The sequence below is a fragment of the Sander vitreus genome, chromosome 17 (genome assembly GCF_031162955.1).
Source record: "Sander vitreus isolate 19-12246 chromosome 17, sanVit1, whole genome shotgun sequence".
Classification (NCBI taxonomy): domain Eukaryota; kingdom Metazoa; phylum Chordata; class Actinopteri; order Perciformes; family Percidae; genus Sander; species Sander vitreus.
Window position 1 is genome coordinate 1,706,146 of NC_135871.1, and position 23,303 is coordinate 1,729,448.

Here is a 23,303-nt window from a genome sequence, read left to right on the forward strand (position 1 = left end):
TTTCCCCACAGCCTTGAGATTTTTAAGCATTACCTCAATTAAAAAAAATGCACCATGTATGAAAAATCTAAATGTGAGAATCGTTCAAAAAGATGGGTAAATCCTCTCCCAACATGCTCATGGGTGTAGTTTTTAATCTTTGCAGTGGTTTACTTTCAGCGGCTGGAGCTCGTGTCATGTTAAGGATGTACCTGTTCATAGGTGAGGCACTGCTCAGTGAGGATCTCAAGCAGCGGGGCAGCGTTGCTGTCTCGCCTCTTAAACATCTCCCGGACGATGGACAGAAGGTTCCAGATGCCTTCTGGCTCTCGGCCCCGCAGGGGTCGCAGCAGACACGCCCATTCAGCAGCAGCCGGTGGCTCCGTGGATGACAGGTACATGGAGTTTACATCACTGTGGCACGCACACACACACACACACACACACACACACACACACACACAGCACTGGTTTTAGTCAAGAACACTCACAATTAAGAAGAGAGAGAGAGGGAAAGTAAAATACAGCAGAAATAATGTAAGAATTAACAACACTTACTGTGCTGATATGTCAGCCAGTATAGTTATTTTCTGTGGACAGCACGTGTGATAGGGGTTAGTGAAGTGTATGAGTAAAGTGTGAAATATTCCTGCTAAAGCCTTTAAGAAATGCTTTAAAAGTGTCAATTGACACGATTTTTGCTTCAACATATCATTATGAAATAAATGTCAGCGTTTAGATTTTTTTTATTTTTGCCTTTATTTATTCAGGGAGGGTTCACCGAGAGGAATACCAATACCTGGAAGCTGCCCAGTACAACCACAGTCTGATCTGCTGGCCACTGAGCAGCTCCACTGGAGGTAGGGTGTTATGGCTCTGACCCGACGGCCGGCCGTCAGCAGAAAAGCCAGTCGGACTGGTCAGTCGGCTCTCCGAGTTGGTCCAAGAAGTGCCTCGGAACACACCGAAGCGACGCCGACTTGAGCGTACGTTCTGCGCGTGTGCGAGACGTAATACGTCTCCATAACAGCAGGCGGCGCTAATCTGTATTGTCGCCCAAAAAATGAAAACCGGAAATGATAAACGCGTCAAGTGGGTCTGGCTTCTCCCGAATTTCAAAGCCGACCATTAATGGCGGCTCGTTCAGAATACCATCTCATATTGGACTAAAATAGTTCACTGAAACGTGTTTCTGAAAACATTTGAAGAGAGAAATAGGCCGTGCAGTTGCTGAATCTGTCTTCATTTCAGATCGACAAAAGGTCAGTTTAAAAGATTTTGAGAGGCTTTCGTCGCGCTAACATAAGTGCACTGATTCGCTAGTCAAGGGCTAGAACTCCACCAATCAGATTGGTCATTGAGGTGACTGCCCACCCTCGATTCAACATGTCAAATCGGCCAAAATGAAGGCCAGACTGTCTGACGGCCGATTATGAGGTTGGTGTGTCAGCGCCTTTAAGGGCCTTGCTCAGTGGTGATAATGAGGGAGGGACAACACTTTCCCCACCCAGATTTTAATCCTGTCGGTCTGGGGATTGAACCGACGGTCACAAGCTCGCTTCTCTAACCTTTAGGCCACCACTGCCCCAGTTCACTATGCAATTCTGTTTTCCACAGGGTACGATATCCCGGGAAACTGAAGGCTCACTTTACAAAAAAAATAAAGAGGATAGTGCTTGAGTTGCACCTATACTTATGAAGGTTATGAAATAGTAACACAGAAGCTCCGTAGTCTAGACAACAGACTCTTTATTGCCGAGTTAGCATAAATGGCAAATGGTGGAACAATCGGAGTAACTGGAAACTCTACGCGTGGGGGTTTCACAATTTGACAACAATGCCCCAGTAAGAGCCACAAGATGGCAGAAGGGTACTTTGCAGTTTGAGTTTCTCAAAATTAATGACGTGCAATTGAATGCACCATTAGTTTAACAAAGTGACATGGATGCTCCATGGATTCCTGTCCACACGCCCACATACTTTTCCCCTTGTTGTTTGTTTTCATAACTCACTCAGGGGGAACTTCAGGGAAGGGGGGGGGGGGGGATTTTTCAGTTGTGTTGTTTCTCCGTCATCTCCGGCAGTGGTCACGATGTCTGGAAAAGTACCGCTGTAGGCTACCGGTAAGCTAACATTACCGTCTTTAGCTGCATGCTACCAGTGGCACTATCGATCAATTTTTGATTTAAAATTGAAATTGTGACACCCCTATCTACCTGGCAAAAGGCGAGTTTATTTATACAGCCCATTTCAGCAACAAGGCGAAAAGGGAGAGCGATAAAAAACATTCTACTAAGCTGGATCAGTAAGTAATAAACCCTGCCTACTTATTAATACTAGCCAGTGTTTTACTCAGCCTTTATTTATCCTAGCACTGATTTGGGTCTCTAGTTTAAATTGGAATTCTCACAGTTGTTTTTTGCTTTGGACAGTCAACAGGTGGTAACAGGTAGCAGTGGTAACCATGCTGCTAATGATATATGAATAAGTACCTTTCCAGTCAGCTTGACAGACTGTTTTGTTCATACTTAGTACGTGTTTATATAAATCAACAGACAGAAAATATGTTATTACCATCTCTGTTGTGGAGTTTCTTTAGAAACAAAATGTAGTGCGTCTTGTGTTGCTGGTAACATTAGTTCACCAGCTGGAAACTGGACTTTACGGGACCTTTATGTGAGACAAGTAGTGTGTACCTGAAGACGACAGGCGAGGGCCCACAGAACTTGTGCAGAGTCTTTTTGATGTTGTCGCTGAGGGTCGACTCATCCAAATACCAGGTGCTCTGGTCAGACGCTGAAGGGCCTGCTGTCGGGTCTACACACACACAAGCGCGCGCGCACACACACACACACACACACACACACACACACACACACACACACCATATAGAAAAATTCTCTTTCATCAAATTACAACTACAATTTTGCAGATGAACAATTGCTCTGTCCAAACCTTCCTGTCAACACACCTCTCTCCATGGATACCATACACAACAGACACTCGTCTCCCCCCCTCCCCCCTAACTTAACTGCCGTGTAGCTACTCAGCTCTAGGCTCAAACTGGTTCAAATTCTTATTTTCAGAGAAAAGGCTGAATGAAATGATCAAACGTTCTCCTCTGGTAATAATATCAGGCACAGCACGTCAGGACAACTCAAGCTTGCTCTCTTGCTGTATGTTAGGAACAAACTGCTATTGTACCTGGAGCTCCACACACAGTGTTGATGGCAGTAGACTGAGAGGACAGCAGCTCATCCAGCAGCCGCTGAGCTGTGGGTAGGATCTGGAGACACAAAACTGAATGAATACCACACTTTATTTTCTCCAGATGTAGGACATATACATCATAGAGATAGGACACTTGCATTTCTAAAGTTTACAACTGGTTTAGAACATGGTTGTTACCTGCTGAGGCAGCTCACTGATGAGGTACTGGGCGAACTTTTGGAGCTGGTCCCTCTGCAGCCTGGATAACGACTCAGAGACGGGAGCCCTTAGACACACTGCTGATGCCTACACACACACACACACACACACACACACACACACACTGAGTACCAACTACCATTTCATTTTCCCGATTTGATTCTTTCACGATACATGGGTGCCGATTCAATTTATTTTGTGATTTTCATTCATTGGAATGCTAGCAGCATTGTGATTTGATAGTATTGGGATTTTCTTTTCCTCCTTTAAAAAGGACAATTCCAGCGCAAAATTAACCTAGAGGTTAACAACATATGTGTACCGAGTCGACTGTTCTCTGGGACATGTTTTCATGCTAATCGAATGTGTCTCTAGCTTGAATCAAGCTAGCGCAAACCGCTGATTAGCTTATAACGCTAGCCTTCGGGGCAGAGGGTAACTAGCTATTTCTATACCACTACCAAGGCTCAAAATAGAACCACACTTCCACGGTAGCACAATGAGGGTCCCTACATGTAAACCGAAGCATTGAGAACTTTGTAAGTGTACAGACAGTTTATTAAAAAGATAGTTTAGAAAGACTGTACCGTTCACGTATACAGGCAGCCGCCATCTTGGGAAAACAGTCCCGATCGGTCGAACAACGTTCGTCGTTTAGGTGAATCGTTGGTAAAAATAAATAAATAACGATAAAATATAGATTCTGGGGAAAAGAATAGATTTTAAAAATCTTATGTGGCGAGAGAGAGAGAGAGAGCGCGGTGGTGCTGTGGATGAGAGAATTAAATCAAACTTATTTTCATACATTCTAACGCTGGGTTTTCCCAGGCAGCTTTTTAACAGAGGCAACTCCTCTACCGCCCTGCAAAAGTTGACTCGGAGTCGATCGAGCATATTACATTTTTATTTTTTTTCCTTTTTATGACCAAGAAAAAAAAGAGTATGTTGACATAGCTACTGCAACGCCTGCTATTTGTATATTATTTGTATTGTCTGCACTAGTGTAGTGTATTAAGTGTTTACTAGAGGACCACATTAGAAAGTATGTTGGAGCCCCCCGGACGGGTGAACTGGGCCTCCATTGCCTGTTTGGATTAACAGTTAACAGTTAACTGTTAATGATTAGTTAACAGCAGTCGGTTAGCGGTCAGAAAAAAACCTCTAAATTAGCATCTCTACTTTCTTCTCATGTGATGATGATGCTGTGCCTTAAAGCAGTCCTTCCAGAAAAATGCGGAGTTTTTTGTGATTGTTGAGGGCAAAAATCCTTGATTATGTGGCACGTTTTCTTAAAAAATGTGATGGAATATGCAGGATATTTATGCAATTTTATGCGATGAAATTGCGGGAACTTGCAAAAACTGCGGTTTCATCATGGCTTCATCGCGGGGTTTGCAGCTTTTCAATGATGTTCATGTCGCGTAATTACATCACTTCATAACGTTACCACCGTTACGATTTTGCAGGTTTTCCTACTTACAAAGCATGTAGAGGTCTGTACTTTTTATCATAGGTACTCTTCAACTGTGAGAGACGGAATCTAAAACAAAAATCCAGAAAATCCCATTGTATGATTTTTTTAATAATTAATTTGCATTTTATTGCATGACATAAGTATTTGATCACCTACCAACCAGTAAGAATTTCGGCTCTCACAGACCTGTTAGTGTTTCTTTAAGAAGCACTGCTGTTCTCCACTCATTACCTGTATAAACTGCACCTGTTTGAACTTGTTACCTGTATAAAAGACACCTGTCCACACACTCAATCAAACAGACTCCAACCTCTCCACAATGGCCAAGACCAGAGAGCTGTGTAAGGACATCAGGGATAAAATTGTAGACCTGCACAAGGCTGGGATGGGCTACAGGACAATAGGCAAGCAGCTTGGTAAGAAGGCAACAATTGTTTTATTGTTTGTACTGTTAAATATGTTTTACAATTATTAGAAAATGGAAGAAGTTCAAGATGACGGTCAATCTCCCTCGGTCTGGGGGTCCATGCAAGATCTCACCTCTTGGGGCATCAATGATCATGAGGAAGGTGAGGGATCAGCCCAGAACTACACGGCAGGACCTGGTCAATGACCTGAAGAGAGCTGGGACCACAGTCTCAAAGAAAACCATTAGTAACACACTACGCCGTCATGGATTAAAATCCTGCAGCGCACGCAAGGTCCCCCTGCTCAAGCTAGCGCATGTCCAGGCCCGTCTGAAGTTTGCCAATGACCATCTGGATGATCCAGAGGAGGAATGGGAGAAGGTCATGTGGTCTGATGAGACAAAAATAGAGCTTTTTGGTCTAAACTCCACTCGCCGTGTTTGGAGGAAGAAGAAGGATGAGTACAACCCCAAGAACACCATCCCAACCGTGAAGCATGGAGGTGGAAACATCATTCTTTGGGGATGTTTTTCTGCAAAGGTGACAGGACGACTGCACCGTTTTGAGGGGAGGATGGATGGGGCCATGTATCGCGAGATCTTGGCCAACAACCTCCTTCCCTCAGTAAGCGCATTGAAGATGGGTCGTGGCAGGGTCTTCCAGCATGACAACGACCCGAAACACACAGCCAGGGCAACTAAGGAGTGGCTCCGTAAGGAGCATCTCAAGGTCCTGGTCTCCAGACCTGAACCCAATAGAAAATCTTTGGAGGGAGCTGAAAGTCCGTATCGCCTAGCGACAGCCCCGAAACCTGAAGGATCTGGAGAAGGTCTGTATGGAGGACTGGGCCAAAATCCCTGCTGCAGTGTGTGCAAACATGGTCAAGAACTACAGGAAACATATGATCTCTGTAATTACAAACAAAGGTTTCTGTACCAAATATTAAATTCAGCTTTTCTGATGTATCATATACTTATGTCATGCAATAAAAAGCAAATTAATTACTTAAAAAAATCATACAATGCGATTTTCTGGATTTTTGTTTTAGATTCCGTCTCTCGCAGTTGAAGAGTACCTATGATAAAAATTACAGACTTCTACATGCTTTGTAAGTGGGAAAAACTGCAAAATTGGCAGTGTATCAAATACTTGTTTTCCCCACTGTATATGTGACTTTTTTGCAACGAAAATGCGGGGATTATGAAATCATGCAAGCCCTGCATATTTTGCGCGGAAATCGGCAATTTATGCGGCAAAAGTGCGGCGTATTTGAAAGAATGCGGCCCCCGCATAAATATGCGGACTTTGGCTGATTATGCATTGAATTATGCGATCGCATAATCAGGTTTTTATGGAGGGACTGTTATACAAGTACATCCTGTGGTCTATTTATACTTTGGTATGGTTTTCGGTTGATAAAATGAGATCATCTGATGAAAATGTGATCCAGTTCATTTATTTTTTTAAAGACTTTTTTTGGCCATTTTTAGGCCTTTATTTTCACTTGACAGATGAAGACATAAAAGAGGAGAGAGGGGGAATGACATGCAGCAAAGGGCTGCAGGTCGGAGTCAAACCCGCGGCCGCTTCATCGACGAGTAAACCTCTATATATGTGCACCTGCTCTACCAGCTGAGCTAACCCGGCCACAATGTGATACAGTTATACAATAGAATTTGTTTGTGTAGACACACAACTCACATTGTGGATCCTGAAGAGGCAGAGTGCTACCACATGGGCACACCATTTGGCCCCAGCGCCGCAGGTGCAGCTGCAGGAAGTGATGCGGCAGCGATCAAACATGACCGCCACATTGTAGGCCCCTTTAGACTGACCGGACTGACTGGACACCACTGTCGCACTGAGATGGAAGCCTGGTAAAAGAGAGATAGTCACAGAAAGACAAACGCAGATTTATAGAAGACAACAGGGATGGGTTAGACTTTGTACTTTATTTAACTCACTTAATTTAATGTATTTTGTAAGTATTTTATTACTGAAAGGTGCTACTATTAAAGAAATTTGTAATGTACTGATGGCCAATTTATAGATACAATGAAAGTGAAGGGAGAGTCTTAAAATCACATGATTTATTCAAGCGGTACATGTCATCATTATAAGCGCAAGTCTAGATGATTGGTATGTCACACTGAGCAAACCATACTGTAAACACGTACAGTTTATAATAGGAATGAAACCTGGTTTAAAATACCACATGCATATATGCACGTTAGGGCACGTGAAATTTGAGCTCAACACGTAATTCTCAGCTCTACATGCACCGGTGCACGTAACTTGGTAAAGAAAATATTGTATGCTGGGCTGCCCAGCGGCCCATTGGCCGACACTTCCCACGCCAGACGTCCATTTTCTCACAGTGAAAACCAAATGTATACCTGATAACGTCTTTAACGTTAATGTTTGTTTGCGACAGTAGAATCGCTTGAAAAATCGCTGGTGTAAGTTCGGCATAACTGTGCTGTAAGAAGACAGATTTGAAATTGCGACTACTGGGTAAGGGTGACACCTCTACCCACCGATCTGCAGGGGGTCTTTGACAGCTCTGATCCTGTAGAGCTGTTCTCCACGTTGGAATTCATCTGGACTCCCATTAGCCAGGCAGGAATATAACCTGCAGCAGGAGGAGGACAGAGAGACAGGAAGAGAAAAAGACAGAAGGAAGATGTGAATGGAAGATAAAGAGAACCAAATTAGTGAGTGAATCACAAAACTAAGTACATCTACCCAGGTGAGTCCTGTTTGTCCGTCTATCTATGTTCTAAGCCTGTCATCCTGTTCAGGGCTAGTAGGGTGTTGGAGCCTATCCCAGCTTACGTTGGGTGAGAGGTAGGTGTACAACCAGGATAGGTCAGTAGTCTATCTGTGTTTATTTGTCAAAGTCAGAAAGAATTTCTGGATAACAGTTTCTCAAAAAGATATAAAATGATGCCAAAATGTTAACAGATGTTGGGTAGCCTTGTTCTTCTTCCACTTGTTAGTTAAGGCTGTAAGTTGGTGTGTGGTAGAGCTGGGCAATATATCGATATTATATCGATATCGTGATATGAGACTAGATATTGTCTTAGATTGGGGATATCGTAATATCGTAATATGGCATAAGTGTTGTCTTTTCCTGGTTTTAAAGGCTGTATTACAGTAAAGTGATGACTGAACTTACCAGACTGTTGTAACTGTTCTATTATTTGCTTTACCCACTTAGTCATTATATCCACATTACTGATGATTATTTATCTAAAATCTCATTGTGTAAATATTTTGTGAAAGCACCAATAGTCAACGCTACAATATCGTTGCGGTATCGATATCGAGGTATTTGGTCAAAAATATCGTGATATTTGATTTTCTTCATATCGCCCAGCCCTAGTGTGTGGTGTCCTGTTCTGTCTAGGAAACCACTCAAAATGCAGGAAGCTTGCAAAGTGTCCTTCTGGACAGTCGTACTATCTGAGAAGTCCTACCTCGAGATGCCACATGTTTCTTCCTGACCGTATCCCAAAGCTCCAGTAGCTGTGGACCACCTTCTGTGGGGGAAGTCTATAACTGAGTCAATCTGTCTAGGTTTGTCCGAATGCGTGTGATGAACACAAAATGCAAAACATGGACCAATTTCAAAGACTGACTATATAAAAACGGTAGTACTTTCACCCATAACATTACAATACCTAAAGCTCATCAACTTAGTTTTGAAGTAGCTCACGATGAACAACAGTAGGGTACAACGGTTTCATTGTGTCTTTAAATTAACAGGCATTCTGGCATAGAATCTATAGACAGAAATGTGTTTCTTACAGGTCTTGAGGTCAGGCAAACCATTGTGTGATTGATTGACCATCATGTCTGTGATGATGGAGATAATCTGTACTCTCACGCTGCTCAGTTCACATTTAAAACAACTTGATGCAGTTTAACACTGTGGCCTGCATTTCATTTCAGCACATAAACTCTCCTAGTCATCACTGTGTACTATATGAAAGAGCATATAAAGGTTTGTCTAAAGAACAGACATTGAAAGCAGCATTTCCACCTCCTAGCCTGACACGAGTCCCACACACATTTCACTTTCTGGACACCCTCTTATACATGTAACTTACATTCTCACAATTATCTTTCAGGTGCTTCAACAGAATGCTTAAAGGGGTCGCTGGTGTTAGCCTCAGGTGTAACAAGATAAACGTTTCTCTTTTTCAAACCCTTAATTAAAAACCCAGTAAACTGAATGCAGAGCGACTTGCAGTCTGCCTGCTGCTGAATTGAGACCAAACTTAATCATTTTATTTTTTGAAAATCTGACAGCTGATATATTACGATAAATAGGACATGTAACATTCATGGCCTTGGGCTGACCCTGTCAGATGTATGAATGGACTGGCTGGCAAAATGAAATTGCAGCGCTACTTGGCAGAGTAATAAACACATAACACGTAGGTGCAAGGCTACTGGAAAATTGGCATTGTTGAAAAGAGGAACACATGCACACTGACTCCAAACCAAATGATGTCAGTGTGTGGATGTTCTCTTTTCATCTCTTATCACAGGAGACTAACTGGGTTTTAAACTATTGTTTGTAAAGCTGTTAGCCAATCAGAGTCAAGCAGCTTGAATATTAATGAGAACTGGCACAAGTTGAGCTGAGTCTTCCTGCAGGCTTTCTATACCACGCTAGAATGGCTTGAAACATGGTAACCAAGGCATTTTATCCACACAGAAATGTTACAGAGTCCATGGTAGAACTTCAGACATTACCACAAAGTCATGAAGTACATGTGGCAGGGCACCTTTAAAACAGCTCTCTTCCTGGCATATACTCCATTTTGGGAGTGGCCAGTCATACGACCGTACTGGACCGAGCTTCACAAAACGTTGAAAAGCATTGATTTACCCCTGCGGTTCATCACATGATTTCCATACGAGACGTTCGGATGAGTATTTGTTTGGTATTTTGACGTCCGCTGGTAAAAAAAAAAAAACACTCAGAAAGCGTTGGATGCTTCCTGAAGCCCCCACTATACAGGAGTGGATAGAAATAGTAAATAACATCTATGATATGGAGTAGAGGCGTGAATCTTCACTGGTCTCCCGATTCGATTACGATTATCGTGTAAGCGATTCAATTCGATATCTCGATGCGTCAAATACATTTTTCTGTTAAAGCCATATAGGATATTTAATTCGTAGCTTTTCAAGCTTCAAAAACAAAACATTCTGCAGTGCTCTAATGCTAAATAAATTGGATACATAAACCTACAGCACTGAGCACATGGCACTTCCTGAATGTGCAAACAATAACAGAATATGTAAACAGAAAGGTTGTTAGGCCTACATTTTTAAAAAGGACCCTGAAAAAAATGACTTCCCTTTGGTTTTTTCTGTCAATAATATGATTTTTTTATAATATTTTCTATTTAGAAGTCCTCCCTGGTCTTACCAACCTTTGTTTTATGTAAACACTCTGCACTGTACACCTTACATCTCCCAAACTCTATTAAGTTCCTGTTATCTTTATGATTGAAATAGAAAAAGGGTCAACAGAATAAATCAAAACAGATATTGTTCTGATGCAAGTCTTGTAATCTTCACTGCCGTGCTAAAATAAAAAATAGACAAAAAAGAGCTCTTCTTTTAGTAAATATGAGGAAAGCTGCAAAGCTGGATTGCAAAGCTGGCATGGCATCAGAAAAACTGTGAATAGGATTGTCAATACAGTCCGTGAATCATTCGTTTTTTCAAAATAAAACCAAAAGAATGACTTGTTTTCTCAATACTTGTTTTCCAAAACCAAAATACGGTTAACGATATGTTTTTTCAATTTCAGATGTTGTGCTCAAATAAAAAAAAACAAAAAACAGGTAACGAGCATTTCATCCAATTTTGATATTTTCAACTGACACAAATTTTGTGACACAGAAATGATCTCTACTAGGACGAGACCAGTTCTCTTAATACATCCATTATTCATTTCAGCACAAAATCTGAAATTGGAAAAACAAGTCGATATCCGTATTTGGAGTATTGAGAAAAAAGTTATTTTTTGCTTTTGGTTTTATTTTGAAAAAGGAATGATACACGGATTGTATTGACAACTATTCACAGTTGAAGAGCCAAGTACAGTTTTTCTCGTCATCCATTTTGGTTTTGGAAATCCATTTTTTGGTTTCCTTTTGAAAAACTAATTACCGAATGATACACGGATTCAATAGGCACAAGAAGTGCAGGTTATCAGCGTTCTCACCTGATGTCCTCCTCATTCTCGGGGAAGCTCCAGTAGGCGATGCGGAGCTGGAGCTGTTCTGGGACAGGGGGGTAGACCTTTTCCACCACCTCAAACGGGATGTGGAACGCTACCTGCTTCGCTGACAACTCCACCAGTGGAATCACCTGACCATCTGAGGAAGACCACAGAAAAGAGGAAGATCAGCTCAGTCAGCCCAGTGGGAGACAGAAAGAATTCAGGTAGTGTGTGCATGTATGTTCCTTCACTCTAGAATCCCATTTTGAAAGCTGTGAGTTGAAGGGTACATCAATTATCATGAATTCATTCATGTAGTACCTCATGAACTAACAGTAATGTATAAGAATGAATATTATTTCATGCAGGACCAATACGTTGCGTCAATTAAGGTATTTCAATCATGATGATTTCTGATTTATTAATGATGCTCATGTCTTCTTTAAAAAAACTGACCAGTCACAGCGGTGTACATATATTCTGAAGAACTGTAAAAGTGTTGTTATCATGATTAACTAAACACTGCTTCTTCATGACTTCATCATGTTTGTGGCCCTTCAAATAAAGTGCTGACCTGCTCCATCTTTAACATTTATAAATAGGATATGATTAATGGTGGCATAACACTAAATGTATTAAGAATTAAAGAAGTGGGTTGGCAAAAATGATCCATAGGTCACTAAATTTACACAAAATACAGCATACTACAGATGCATTTTTATAGTTGCTTGATTCACAATATCATAAGGCACTTAAAGCTAGAGTGCGTAGTTTCTGTCTCCCCCATGAGGTACTCTAAGTAATGACAACAAAACTGTCGGCCCGTCCACATGATACAAGCCTTCTGTGATCGCGCACAGCCCCCACCCCTTCTCCACGCAGTTGCTAGTAGCCAAGGAGGGCCAGTGTTGTTTATGGTTGCTATGGTGCCGCGCTAAGCTAAACGCTAAAGCGGGAAAGTCGCCGATTTCCAACCCTTCTGAAGCGCGTCATCCAACGGGAGTTTTACCGGCAGATAAACAAGGACCTCAGGGTACTTCTGCCATTCATCTGCATGTATGGCAGGACAGAAAATCTGCAAACTTTCACTTAAAGCTACACTGTGTAGTTTCTGTCTCCCCCATGAGGTGAGTAATGACAACAAAACTGTCGGCGCATCCACATGATACAAGCCTTCCGTGATCTTCACTCGAGTTTCTGCGCGGGAAAGTCACCGGACGCCACAATCTTCTGAACATAGTCACACTGAGAAATCCAGAGAGAGTTGTGTGGAGCTGATAGTCTTAATTAGCTTTGTAGCAACTCATTTGGCAATGGCTTGAATGGAACGGACGTTCATTAATATCAAAAAGTGACGCACTAAAGCTTTAAACAGTAATGCCTGAAGTCATGCAACAAATTCATGATAATAATGTACCCTTATTATAAAGTGTTACTGAGTAACTTAACAGCAGCTGAACAGTTTCAGAAGTGCGCCATGTTGCACCCTTAACCACCCCGAAAGTGATGTCCCCGTATTCCAACACTCCATCAGTTCACTTTTACATTACTGCATTAAGGTGAGAAATAACACCACTGGAGGTCAGCAAAAACAAGACTTTCAGCAGTTTTAACTCTTTTAAACGCAATAAATGTTCAAATGTTTTGAGCAGACAGAGGAAGTGCAGATTTTCAGGGGTCTTCCCCCGCGACCTGTGTCGGGTCCATTTTATATTTAGACTAATTGGTTTTGGCAAGGTCCCTTGTATTGTATCTCAGCTGTATCAATATGCCTAATACTAGCGATAACTAACGATTATTTACATTGTTGATTAATCTGTGGATTATTTTCTGGATGAATGGATTAGTTCTAGATAATGTCCGTCAGGGTTTCCCAAAGCCCAAGACGACGTCCTCAAATGTCTTGTTTTGTCCACAACTCAAAGACATTCAGTTTACTGTCACAGAGGAGAGAAGAAACTAGAACAATATTCACATTTAACAAGCAGGAATCAGTGAAGTTTGACTTTTTTCATTAAAAAAAATGACTCAAACTGATTATGCGTTTATCAAAATAGTTAATCGATTTAAAAGTTGACTCATCGAATAATCTTTGCAGCTTTACCCAATATGCAATGGATCTAAGGGGATGCATCATCATCATTATCACATGAGAAAATGTTTTTCAGGAAGAGAGTGTATAGTGCACGTCATGCAGGGTTTTTCACAGATTGGCTCCAAAGACCTGTAGGAAATACCCATTTGATTATACTGGCTTTGTTGGCTTTGGCTACTCTTTCTGCTTGCACCAGCCTTAAGACAAAAAACGAGTGAGCCTGCGGGTATAGCTCTGTCAATGACAGATGTCACCAGGATCCATTTTTATCAAAAAGACAGAATGACATCTGGCTCTGACAAATTAGTAGGGCTGTACCGAATACCATATTTTAAGTTTCAAAGCTTCGGTACTTATCAACAGTGGATATTCAAACCTTCGGCTGTTGTTGCAGGACAAAGACACCTATTGTTACCCAAACTCCTGGGCAGTTCAGCGCTTGTGTTTCTTTTTTTTTGTTTTTTTTTTACCTTCATAGTGTTTAAAACTTTCTTGTGGAAGCGATAGCCAGTGTTTCCTGTTTACAGTAACGCTACCGGGACTCTCACACTGCGATACGGACAGACATTGAGTTTTCCAACGAGTAGTCAAGTCTCAAATACCTCTTGAGCATTAAAAACTTGAAAAAAAATATCCATTTAAAGTACATTCAGAACAGATAAAAAATAAACGTGCGATTAATTGCGAGTTAACATTTTAATCGATTGACAGCCCTAATATATATATATGTGTATGTATGTGTGTGTGTGTGTGTCTACTGAAGAATGGGCAGCATAACCACAATGACAGGAGTCTTATTGAGAGCAAAGTGGTCTGCCACTGAGAGAAGTAATGGGACTCAGATTACAGTCCTCATTTCCAAGCCACTTCTTGTGCTGCCGTTGACCTAATACGGAGGGAAAACACGTTCATATAATGCCATCCTTGGTGTAAAGGCTCAGGGTCTCATGGTTACAGGGTATGGGGAATCCATCAAGACAAGCAGACTAGCATCACTCATATGTTGTGTGCTTTTCTTCCCACATAAGTTTAAAACCAGGCGCTTGCTTGAAGTGCATTAGGTGAAATAAAACGGTTACCTTATGACTGAAATGGCTAGCTTAAATTAGGGCTGGGACGATATGCTTTTGTCCCGATTCGATTCTTTCACGATACGGTGTGGAAACCGCGTGTTCCCAGCTTCATCCGAGTCTCCCGAAGTCGTCGCGCAGGCGCACTGCGTAGCCTACAACGTGCCTTTCTTGAAGTTGGAATCACGGCGTGAGGAGGAGATGACAGCGCTCAGGACATATATCAGCCTTGTAAAAAAGGCCATAGTAACACTTGCTCTCTCTCCTGAGAGGATTGACCAATCAGTGATGAGAGTCATCGCTTTGATCTCCTGCCAATCACTCTCGTCTGAGTTTTTTAGCCCCCAACGGCTCCTTCCAGGCAGCGCTGCGACCGCTGCCTCCAAGGCACCTAACCCTAACCATAACCCTAACCATAACCAGTGCCTGGAAGGAGACGTTGGGGGCAAAAAACACCAATAAACGCCAATCACTCGCGCTCAGACAGGAGAAGGGGACAGATACAGCAGCTGTAAACTGACTTCTTTCTTTATCATTTCTTTCCTGTTTTCGGACTTGTTGAAGTGATGTAACGTAAGATAAAACTATTCTGTAGCTTGCTAAACGGTCATGGCTTTCACTGCCTCGTTATCTGTGTAAACATTAAAGCCACGTTTATTCATATTTCAATAAGTGTTCTGCTGCGAAGTTTAGCCCGTGTTACGACATGACATTTATTTGGAGAGAGAGAGAGAGAGAGAGATATTATCGCCTTGATAATATTGCTGTGTTTCTTATTGCATAGCTGATAGATTGTTTAATATTACTTATGCAGCCACGTGTTGATGTTCAGGTTGTGTAGGGGTATTTGCTAGCAACATGCAATCTCCAGTAAACAGACTAGCCTGTGGAGCCACGTGCTCAGCTATTAAAGGTGTATTACACTGTTTGCTCCCTTATGGATATGTGTGATGTAATAGATGTGGCTTATTCTCAGTCTGTGTTACTGAACAATATGTTACATTTATGTTATTACAGAGAAATGAATGTAATTCTTAGTATTGTTTCTTGTTATATGCTGCTGGCTATAACATTTAGTTTTGGTAAATAATGTTCATAGTAAGTCAGATGCTTATTAATGTGCATTATTATTTGCTTATATTTCAGACCCACATCCAACTTCACATGTAACGTCAAATACAACGTCATAGTTAACTACATGTTGGAGTTCCAGAAGTAAATCTTCCTGGATCTCAAAGTCAGACATCTCTGGTTCCAGTTCTTACCGGACCCCCTACAGCGGCCCAGTGTTTCAGTAGCCAGTTTAATAGTTTTTACAAGCCTATTGCCTATATTTTTTTAATATAATAAACACTTGTTGAAACTATTTCAGCCTGTGTAGGCCTATCAGTGCTTTCTGAACGTATTAAACACACTTTTCAAAATACTGCGACGATACCGAAAACCGTGATCATTTTGGTCACTATAACAGTGAGGTTAAATTTTCATACCGTTACATCCCTACACAGAGTGGAAAACTGGGTCGGACTCTCAGACATAGTCCTATAGTGGATCAAGTCCTATCTCTAGGACAGAAGCTATTGGGCCCTATCTTGCACCCGGCGCGGCGCAAAGCCTGACGCAAGTGTCTTTGCTATTTTAAGACCGTCTAGCACCCATGTTTTCTAAATAGCATACGCCCATGGGCGTGCTGGACTTACAGGGAGGTGTGTTCAGGTGCATTCTGGGCGTGCTGGACTTACAGGGAGGTGTGTTCAGGTGCATTCTGGGCGTGCTGGTCTTACAGGGAGGTGTGTTCAGGTGCATTCTGGGCGTGCTGGTCTTACAGGAAAGTGTGTTCAGGTGCATTCTGGGCATATTGCTATCTTGAGGCAGCGGGAAGTGATCGCACCATTGACCAACAAAAACCTGGTCTGAAGTCAATAACGCAGCATTTCATTGTTATTTTAACAGAGCATTAGTAAAATGCTGCTGGAGCTGCTACCCCCGCGACCCGATACCGGATAAGCGGACGAAGATGGATTAGTAAAATGCTCCTAGGCTCGTGCACAGCGCGCGCACACTATGCTTGTTACACACACAGGGACGCACAGCAGCACACACACATGCAGAAGATTACAAATAAAAATATTACGGTGCAGATCCTCCATCATAACAGCAATGCTCCAAGGTCCAAACGCGCCTGGCTTTTAAAGGGAATGGGAGATGATCTCCGATTGGTTGATTGCATGTTACGCCCAAAACACACCTCTGATTAATGAAGACACTAAGTACAATCCTTTTGAACCATGCGCCCGGCGCACGGACCCTTTTTTATCGCCGTTAAACTAGCAAAAGTGGATTTGGACACGCCCTAAACACACCTGCGCCAGGCGCTCTACACCTAGATGATTAAAATAGGGCCCGTTATGTCACTATGAATGCCTTCCAGGACAGACGGAGGGACAGATAAGACGGAGAGATATTGTATCTTCTCCCTCTCTTTGACGGCCGGCTTTTGTATAGATGTTCGGAACAACTCTAAAACACTTTTGATTTCCAACGTGGTGGAAAATGTCTTGCGAACCCTTTTCTGATCGAGCATAAACCGACACTTATAGGTTTGGGTCAGCAGCGTCACGCAAACAGAGAAGAAGCTCTTCAGCAGGGTTATTCTATTACAAATTCAATCGGGCCATGTATTAAAAACACAAAGAGTGTGTGCGTGTGCGTGCGTGCATGTGCGTTATGTCAGGGCAACAGCTACATACAGTGGTCATAGGTACCCACTAACACTAACAGGTGCCCGGCGAACTCTTGTGGACTTACAACAACAACAACAACAACAACAACACTGGACCGGACATAAACTTCAGAGAAAACTTGCATGTCTTCCCTCTGCTGATAACTCTGTTTCTAACTCATTGTTTCAACTCTATTTTCTCTGCAAGCGAATCTGACAAGAGAACGCACTGATAATCTATTATAATGATATAAAGGATATATTATATTATATTATATTATATAAATGATCTGATTCTGCTGGGCCACTCGGAGGTTGATTCTAGGCCGGATGTGGCCCGCAGTCCGCCAACTGATTAGGCGTAAAAGAGCAAAGCCGGCGTTGTGGCGGATCTTCTTTACGGCAGTATTGTCAAATCTCGGTGTAAAAGAGGTTACAGAGTGTGGTCATCCTGTGGGCGGCCAGGTGAGCCTGTGAGCTCGGTCTGAAACGCAGTCCTAAGTGGCAAAAGGATTTAACTGCACTGTAAACCCGAATAAGCAAGCAGTACGCAAAGAAAGGCCACAATTTATTGAGTTTATTAACTCAAACTTCTGAGGTTGTTAGCTTAAATATTTGGAGTAACGTAGACATTTCTTGATTACCGTTAAATTAAAGTACTAATTAAGCCAACTCAAATATTATCAGTATATGCAACTCGAACAATATAAAATTAACATAACTGAATTTTAAGTATAAAAACTCAGTAATTAATGTTCACTAAACTTCATATTAAATCAAAACATTAGAGTTTACTAAACCCAAAAGATAGTATATGCTACTGGCACTCAACAGATTTAAGTAAGTAGAACTTCTTAACACGTTTTAAGTTAACGGTACTTATTCCAATGAAATGAATTTGAGTATTTGGTTTACAGTGCGTAGCTGCTGTTGCACTCACCTGATGTACTCACTAAGAGTTTGAGGAGGACAAACTTTACAGAGCTGTAAGCTCAACTACTGTCTTGTCTTTCACCATAACATGTATCACTAGACACACTACTAAACAATATTTGTGTGTGAATGTGTATATTCTTGTTTTTATCTTTGACTTTCTGCTGATACTATGAACTTATCAGAACGTTTGATGCCTTGTGTTGTTAAATTACATAATTCATACCAATAAAACTATATGCATGTGCCAGTATTTGTTCTAGACAGTCGTGTTTTTGGTGCTTTTATCTTAGAGCTACAGTAACTGTGTGTGTGCTGATAAGGTTTCAGTGCTGCAGCCCTGTATCGCTGAGGCAGTTACAATGTAACTAATTCATGAAATAAATGTCAGGAACCATATTAACCTTCATTTAAAATAGATGTTTTATATTGTACTAACTGGTTTTCAAGCAAACAATTTACCACTCACTATTACTACTTCTGCTGTCACTAATAATGTCAATACTGTTGTATTACTACTTATTTTTCTATTAACTACTCTTTTTCCACACATGCAATGATTTCCTTTTGTGTCAAGGATGAAAAAAGAAAAGTAAACTACTAAATGTTGTTACATTACATTTATGTCATCATTTGTAGATCTTTTGAATTTGGAGGTAGTATTGTAAAACTGCAGCCTGACTGATCTCCATCACCTTAACACCTTAATATAATTTCTGCAAAATCCTCAGCAACTGGGACCGTCTGACTGTTCAACAGTAAAGAGCTAAACCCTGAAGAGAGAGGGTTGGCTGGGTAGTAACAGAATCCATGTTGCTAGCCTATGATTGGCTGTTGCAGCTTAATGACAGCAAGCTGTCCACCAATCAGCTGCAAGCACAGAGGGAAGCTGCTACGACAGCTGTTCCTGTAGCTGAGGACTCATTCACTCTTTTCACTGGGTCACTAGTTGCCTCGCTGACTTCCTCATTCCCTCCCTGCTCCCCAGTTCTGCTGATTGTACCAGGCTTTCTTTGTTTCCCTTCTCTCACAGATAAAGGATTCCTCCACCATTTCAAACACATACTCAGGCTGCTCTTTAGTCTGGCCATCACCAGACCAAGACAATTAGTCTGGGGAGTTTGCTCTGTATTTTCTCTGCACAAGAGACGTGATCAACGGGCATAGTACAAATGACTCTGTACGCAACTGGATAGTCCTTCAACCAATCAGACCAACGATCCGGGGGACGTAGCAGCAACAGCGGCATCAACGGGTTGCTTGGTCACTTCTCCATCGTCATCGTGTTAAACCCGCCAATAGCGCGCCAGGTGGATAAGCCAGTTTGTGATTGGTTCCCGCAGATTTCTAACGGAAGCAGTATAGATAAATGTACAGGTTTCCAGCCTGAGCTGCAGGGAGAAATCAAATCTCCGGCAGATCGGGCTGGGTTTACCCAGTCTAGCTGCTCTTAAAAGCGCCTGTCCAAATATATGTTTATTTGATGTGTTACAGATCCTGCTTTTTTTTGTGTGCTGCAAGTCCATTTTTCATTTCCAGTTTTGTGACAACAAAGGCAATCAGGTGAGTTAATTCAATTGGTGCCAAATTTCGGACCCTTACCACACAGGTGGGTGATGACACACAAATCCAATCTGATCACTTGCAAACAAAGCCCAGTTCAGACCAAAGATGGGCGACGAGACGAGTTGAAACTTGCAACTTCTTGCAACGAGCCAGTCTGCAGCGTTCTGAAAGCTGCCAGTTGACCAATGAGACGAGACGGTGCATCATCTCCATAACAACGCCTCTTTGTACTTCCGTTATAACTTCAGACTTTCCAGACTTTTTGTAGCCAAATTTGTTTTGTCTAAATATGAATGTGGATAACGTTAGTGATAGTGAGATGCTCGCTACAGTTGCATTTCTAGTTATGAATCGGCAAAAACACTTTTTATTTCTCTGATTACCTTGTTCAAGTGCAGCTGGGCTCTCTCTCTCTCTCTCTCTTCAGTCTCTCTATCTCGCTTGACCATATAACGTTACCGTGCTTTCGGGCGGTCGTTGAGGCTCCGTCTACAACTTTCTAAAGCATTTTTAGACCTTTATCGACAGGACAGCTGAAGACATGAAAGGGGAGGGGGGAATGACATGCAGCAAAGGGCCGCAGGGCGGAGTCAAACCCGGGTCCACTGCGTCGAGGAGTAAACCTATGGGCGCCCGCTCTACCAACTGAGCTATCCGGGCACCCTCTGTCTAAAACTTTTGACCAGCTGTTTGTAACACAAAAGAAAATGGATTATGGATCATTTTATTTCTATAGTTTGTAGCTGACTATACCAGCTGACTTCTCTATTGGCTGTTGAAACAGCGGACGTCTCTTACGTTCTAAAGCCAGCCTCTGCGACTTCAACAGCTGAGTCGCAGCGAAACCATCAGCTGGTTTGAGTCGAGCTGAGACGAGCCGGTTCAGACCGCTGAAACTTTTCCCTGTTGTAAAACGTTCTAAAACGGTTTCATCTCGTCGCAAATCTGCAACACTGGACAGTCTGATTAGATATTTATTGGTTTGCTTTTTTTTTTTAATTGTTTTTATTGTAGAAATAAGTCTTTTTGGGTTATTTTTATAAGATGTGTTTTTAGTGTGGTATGAAAAAACAATTAGAGATTTAATTTTTTGGGCTATACCGCCCAGCCTTCAACACTAAAAATGGTGAATGTTGCAGGAAAGCGAGTTGCAGGTGTGAATAAAATATGACCCTACGTACTTTGTTAAAAGGAACACGCCGACTTACTGGGACTTTGGCTTATTCACCGTATCCCCAGATAGAAGACGGCTGTGTGTCATGTGACCTTGTTGTTATTTGTACACGCTGTGACTCTACAAATCACAACATGTAAATAGCAACATGTTGGTGTTATTTTGTCACTTATTGGGAACAGTAGGCTAGATGGAGCCGGTTACCTCCAGGATCTGTGCTAAGCTAGGCTAGATGGAGCCGGTTACCTCCAGGATCTGTGCTAAGCTAGGCTAGCGGTGGGGGCGTCAGACAGTTACGACACGCACGGAGATGAGAAGGGTATGTCTGGACTTATCTAACTCTGGGGGTTACGGGGAATAAGACAAAGTCCCAATAAGTCGGCGTGTTCCTTTAAGTTATGCTTGCATGCAGTTGCACCTACAGCTTTAGTTTCAGTCGTGGAAGTTCTCAGTCAATCATTAATATGCCGTGCATTTCACCTGATGAAACCCCACAGCATATACCTGCCCATACCACACTTGTTACCGTTCCCCTCCCCCACATTATTTCAGCAGCTGTTCAGCAGATGGTCAACAGGCTCTGCACACACCTTTCCCTGTTCTTTTGTTGTGCTCCCTTTCCTTTATAAGAATTAAAAACATTGCATTTGGTAGTTCTCTTGTCCTCTTGTTTCCTTCTCTACTGTTGAGAAGGTGAATCTTATGATCATATGCTGAACAGATTGTAAAGCCCCCTGAGGCAAATTGGGCTAGATAACTAACATTGACTTGACAGATTCGTCAGTTGGCCTATACAAACTATCGATGACGAAAAAACCTTCAACCCCAGCAGTAGGCAGCTTTAGAGCTGCGACGATCACCGCATCACATTTTTCTTTTTTTTTTAATTTTTGCTGGCCAAGGGGAGAATAGATGTCGTGTGAGAGCAATAATCATTGTGTAGGTATCCTCATCGACTGGCTTCTATCCTACATTCAAGAGATTATGGATGAAAACAATTAAGTTGCTCGTCACTTCAGCTTCGCACAAGAGGATGGACAGTCCATTATACTGTATAGGATTGTTGTTTTATTGTTCACTTTTAACTCACTTGACATCTTTGCCATCTCTTTTTCCTCTCGCTTTTCCTCGCGTATTTACAGAAACGCTTATTGATATGCATTGCCCCTATCAAATTAAAATGAAATTAAACATGGAATGGGTGAAACAGAGCTGTTCTGCTGTTAACCAGGGGAGGTTAGGGCTGGGCGATATGTACCAAAGATCATGGCATTGATATGTTTTAGGCTGAACAGCGATACACAATATATATATCTCGATATTTTCTACAAAGTGGGATAAATGTTAAGTTGTAAGTCAAGGCAACATGTGAGATGTCACAAGCACATCCCTTCCCTTTTTGAAAATATACAGCTGCAACACATGTAACGGATTACATAATTACAATGACTATATTGAATAAAAACAGGCCTTTCTCTGAGAATGCTCCTTCAGCTGTTTTCAACAAAAATAGACTGATAAAGAGAGAGAGGGAGTACAATGGACTAAAGTATGAAGGATACAAAAACTTTCTGTGATCATGAAGCCGACTGTTACTATACACTTCTCTGGTTTATCAGTGAAGTGTCTGAACTACACTGCAGACTGGATTCTCTGCTCACAGAGTGAGGGCTGACTCACATGAACGAGTCCAGCGCGGGATGAATGTGCAGGCCATCGCCGTTATAGTTCTCGTGTATGAAATGTGTGTTGTCACTGCGCTGCATTTTAATAAACTATGATAGCCATGGGTCACATCTCTCACCCACTCCTACTCATAGAACTGAAGTTAGAGTTGCATCCGTTAACTACTGACCTTCAGTGTTTTTCGCCAAGGGAACTTTACCAACAAAAACACTGGTACAACTACAGGTTTTCCTCTCTTTCTTAACAAAATATACAGCTGTGCAAATAAACAACTAAAACTGTAGCCCAATGTGGTGCTGTGTCTCCCTCCATTGTGCATGGGCGCTAGTCTGGATAATAGAAGTATAAAGCCTGACATGCCTTCCGCTCTCTTTGTGTTGTCCTTCTCAAAATCCCTTTGCTACGGGAACTAGCAACAAACTTCTGGCTACCTAGCCACATGCTGAGTTTTGGAACGTGCAATAAGACAGACCTGCTTCAATGAATGATTGTAAAGATTGACAAAGAATATGTTTACAGCA

The 23,303-nt window shown here is 42.0% G+C and overlaps 1 protein-coding gene across 10 annotated transcripts in view; it reads right to left on the bottom strand.

Moving 5' to 3' along the window:
- Positions 1 to 23,303, bottom strand: part of zswim8 (zinc finger, SWIM-type containing 8) — a 60,514-nt gene that overhangs the window by 32,873 nt on the left and 4,338 nt on the right. For all 10 annotated transcript variants that reach the window (XM_078273636.1, XM_078273634.1, XM_078273632.1 and 7 more), the window contains exons 2-8: positions 11,540 to 11,693; positions 7,827 to 7,921; positions 6,991 to 7,163; positions 3,388 to 3,495; positions 3,184 to 3,265; positions 2,676 to 2,796; positions 192 to 393 (exon numbers count right to left, since the gene is read on the bottom strand). In XM_078273636.1, the coding sequence (XP_078129762.1) occupies positions 192 to 393; positions 2,676 to 2,796; positions 3,184 to 3,265; positions 3,388 to 3,495; positions 6,991 to 7,163; positions 7,827 to 7,921; positions 11,540 to 11,693 (935 nt within the window). The remainder of the gene's footprint in view (positions 1 to 191; positions 394 to 2,675; positions 2,797 to 3,183; positions 3,266 to 3,387; positions 3,496 to 6,990; positions 7,164 to 7,826; positions 7,922 to 11,539; positions 11,694 to 23,303) is intronic.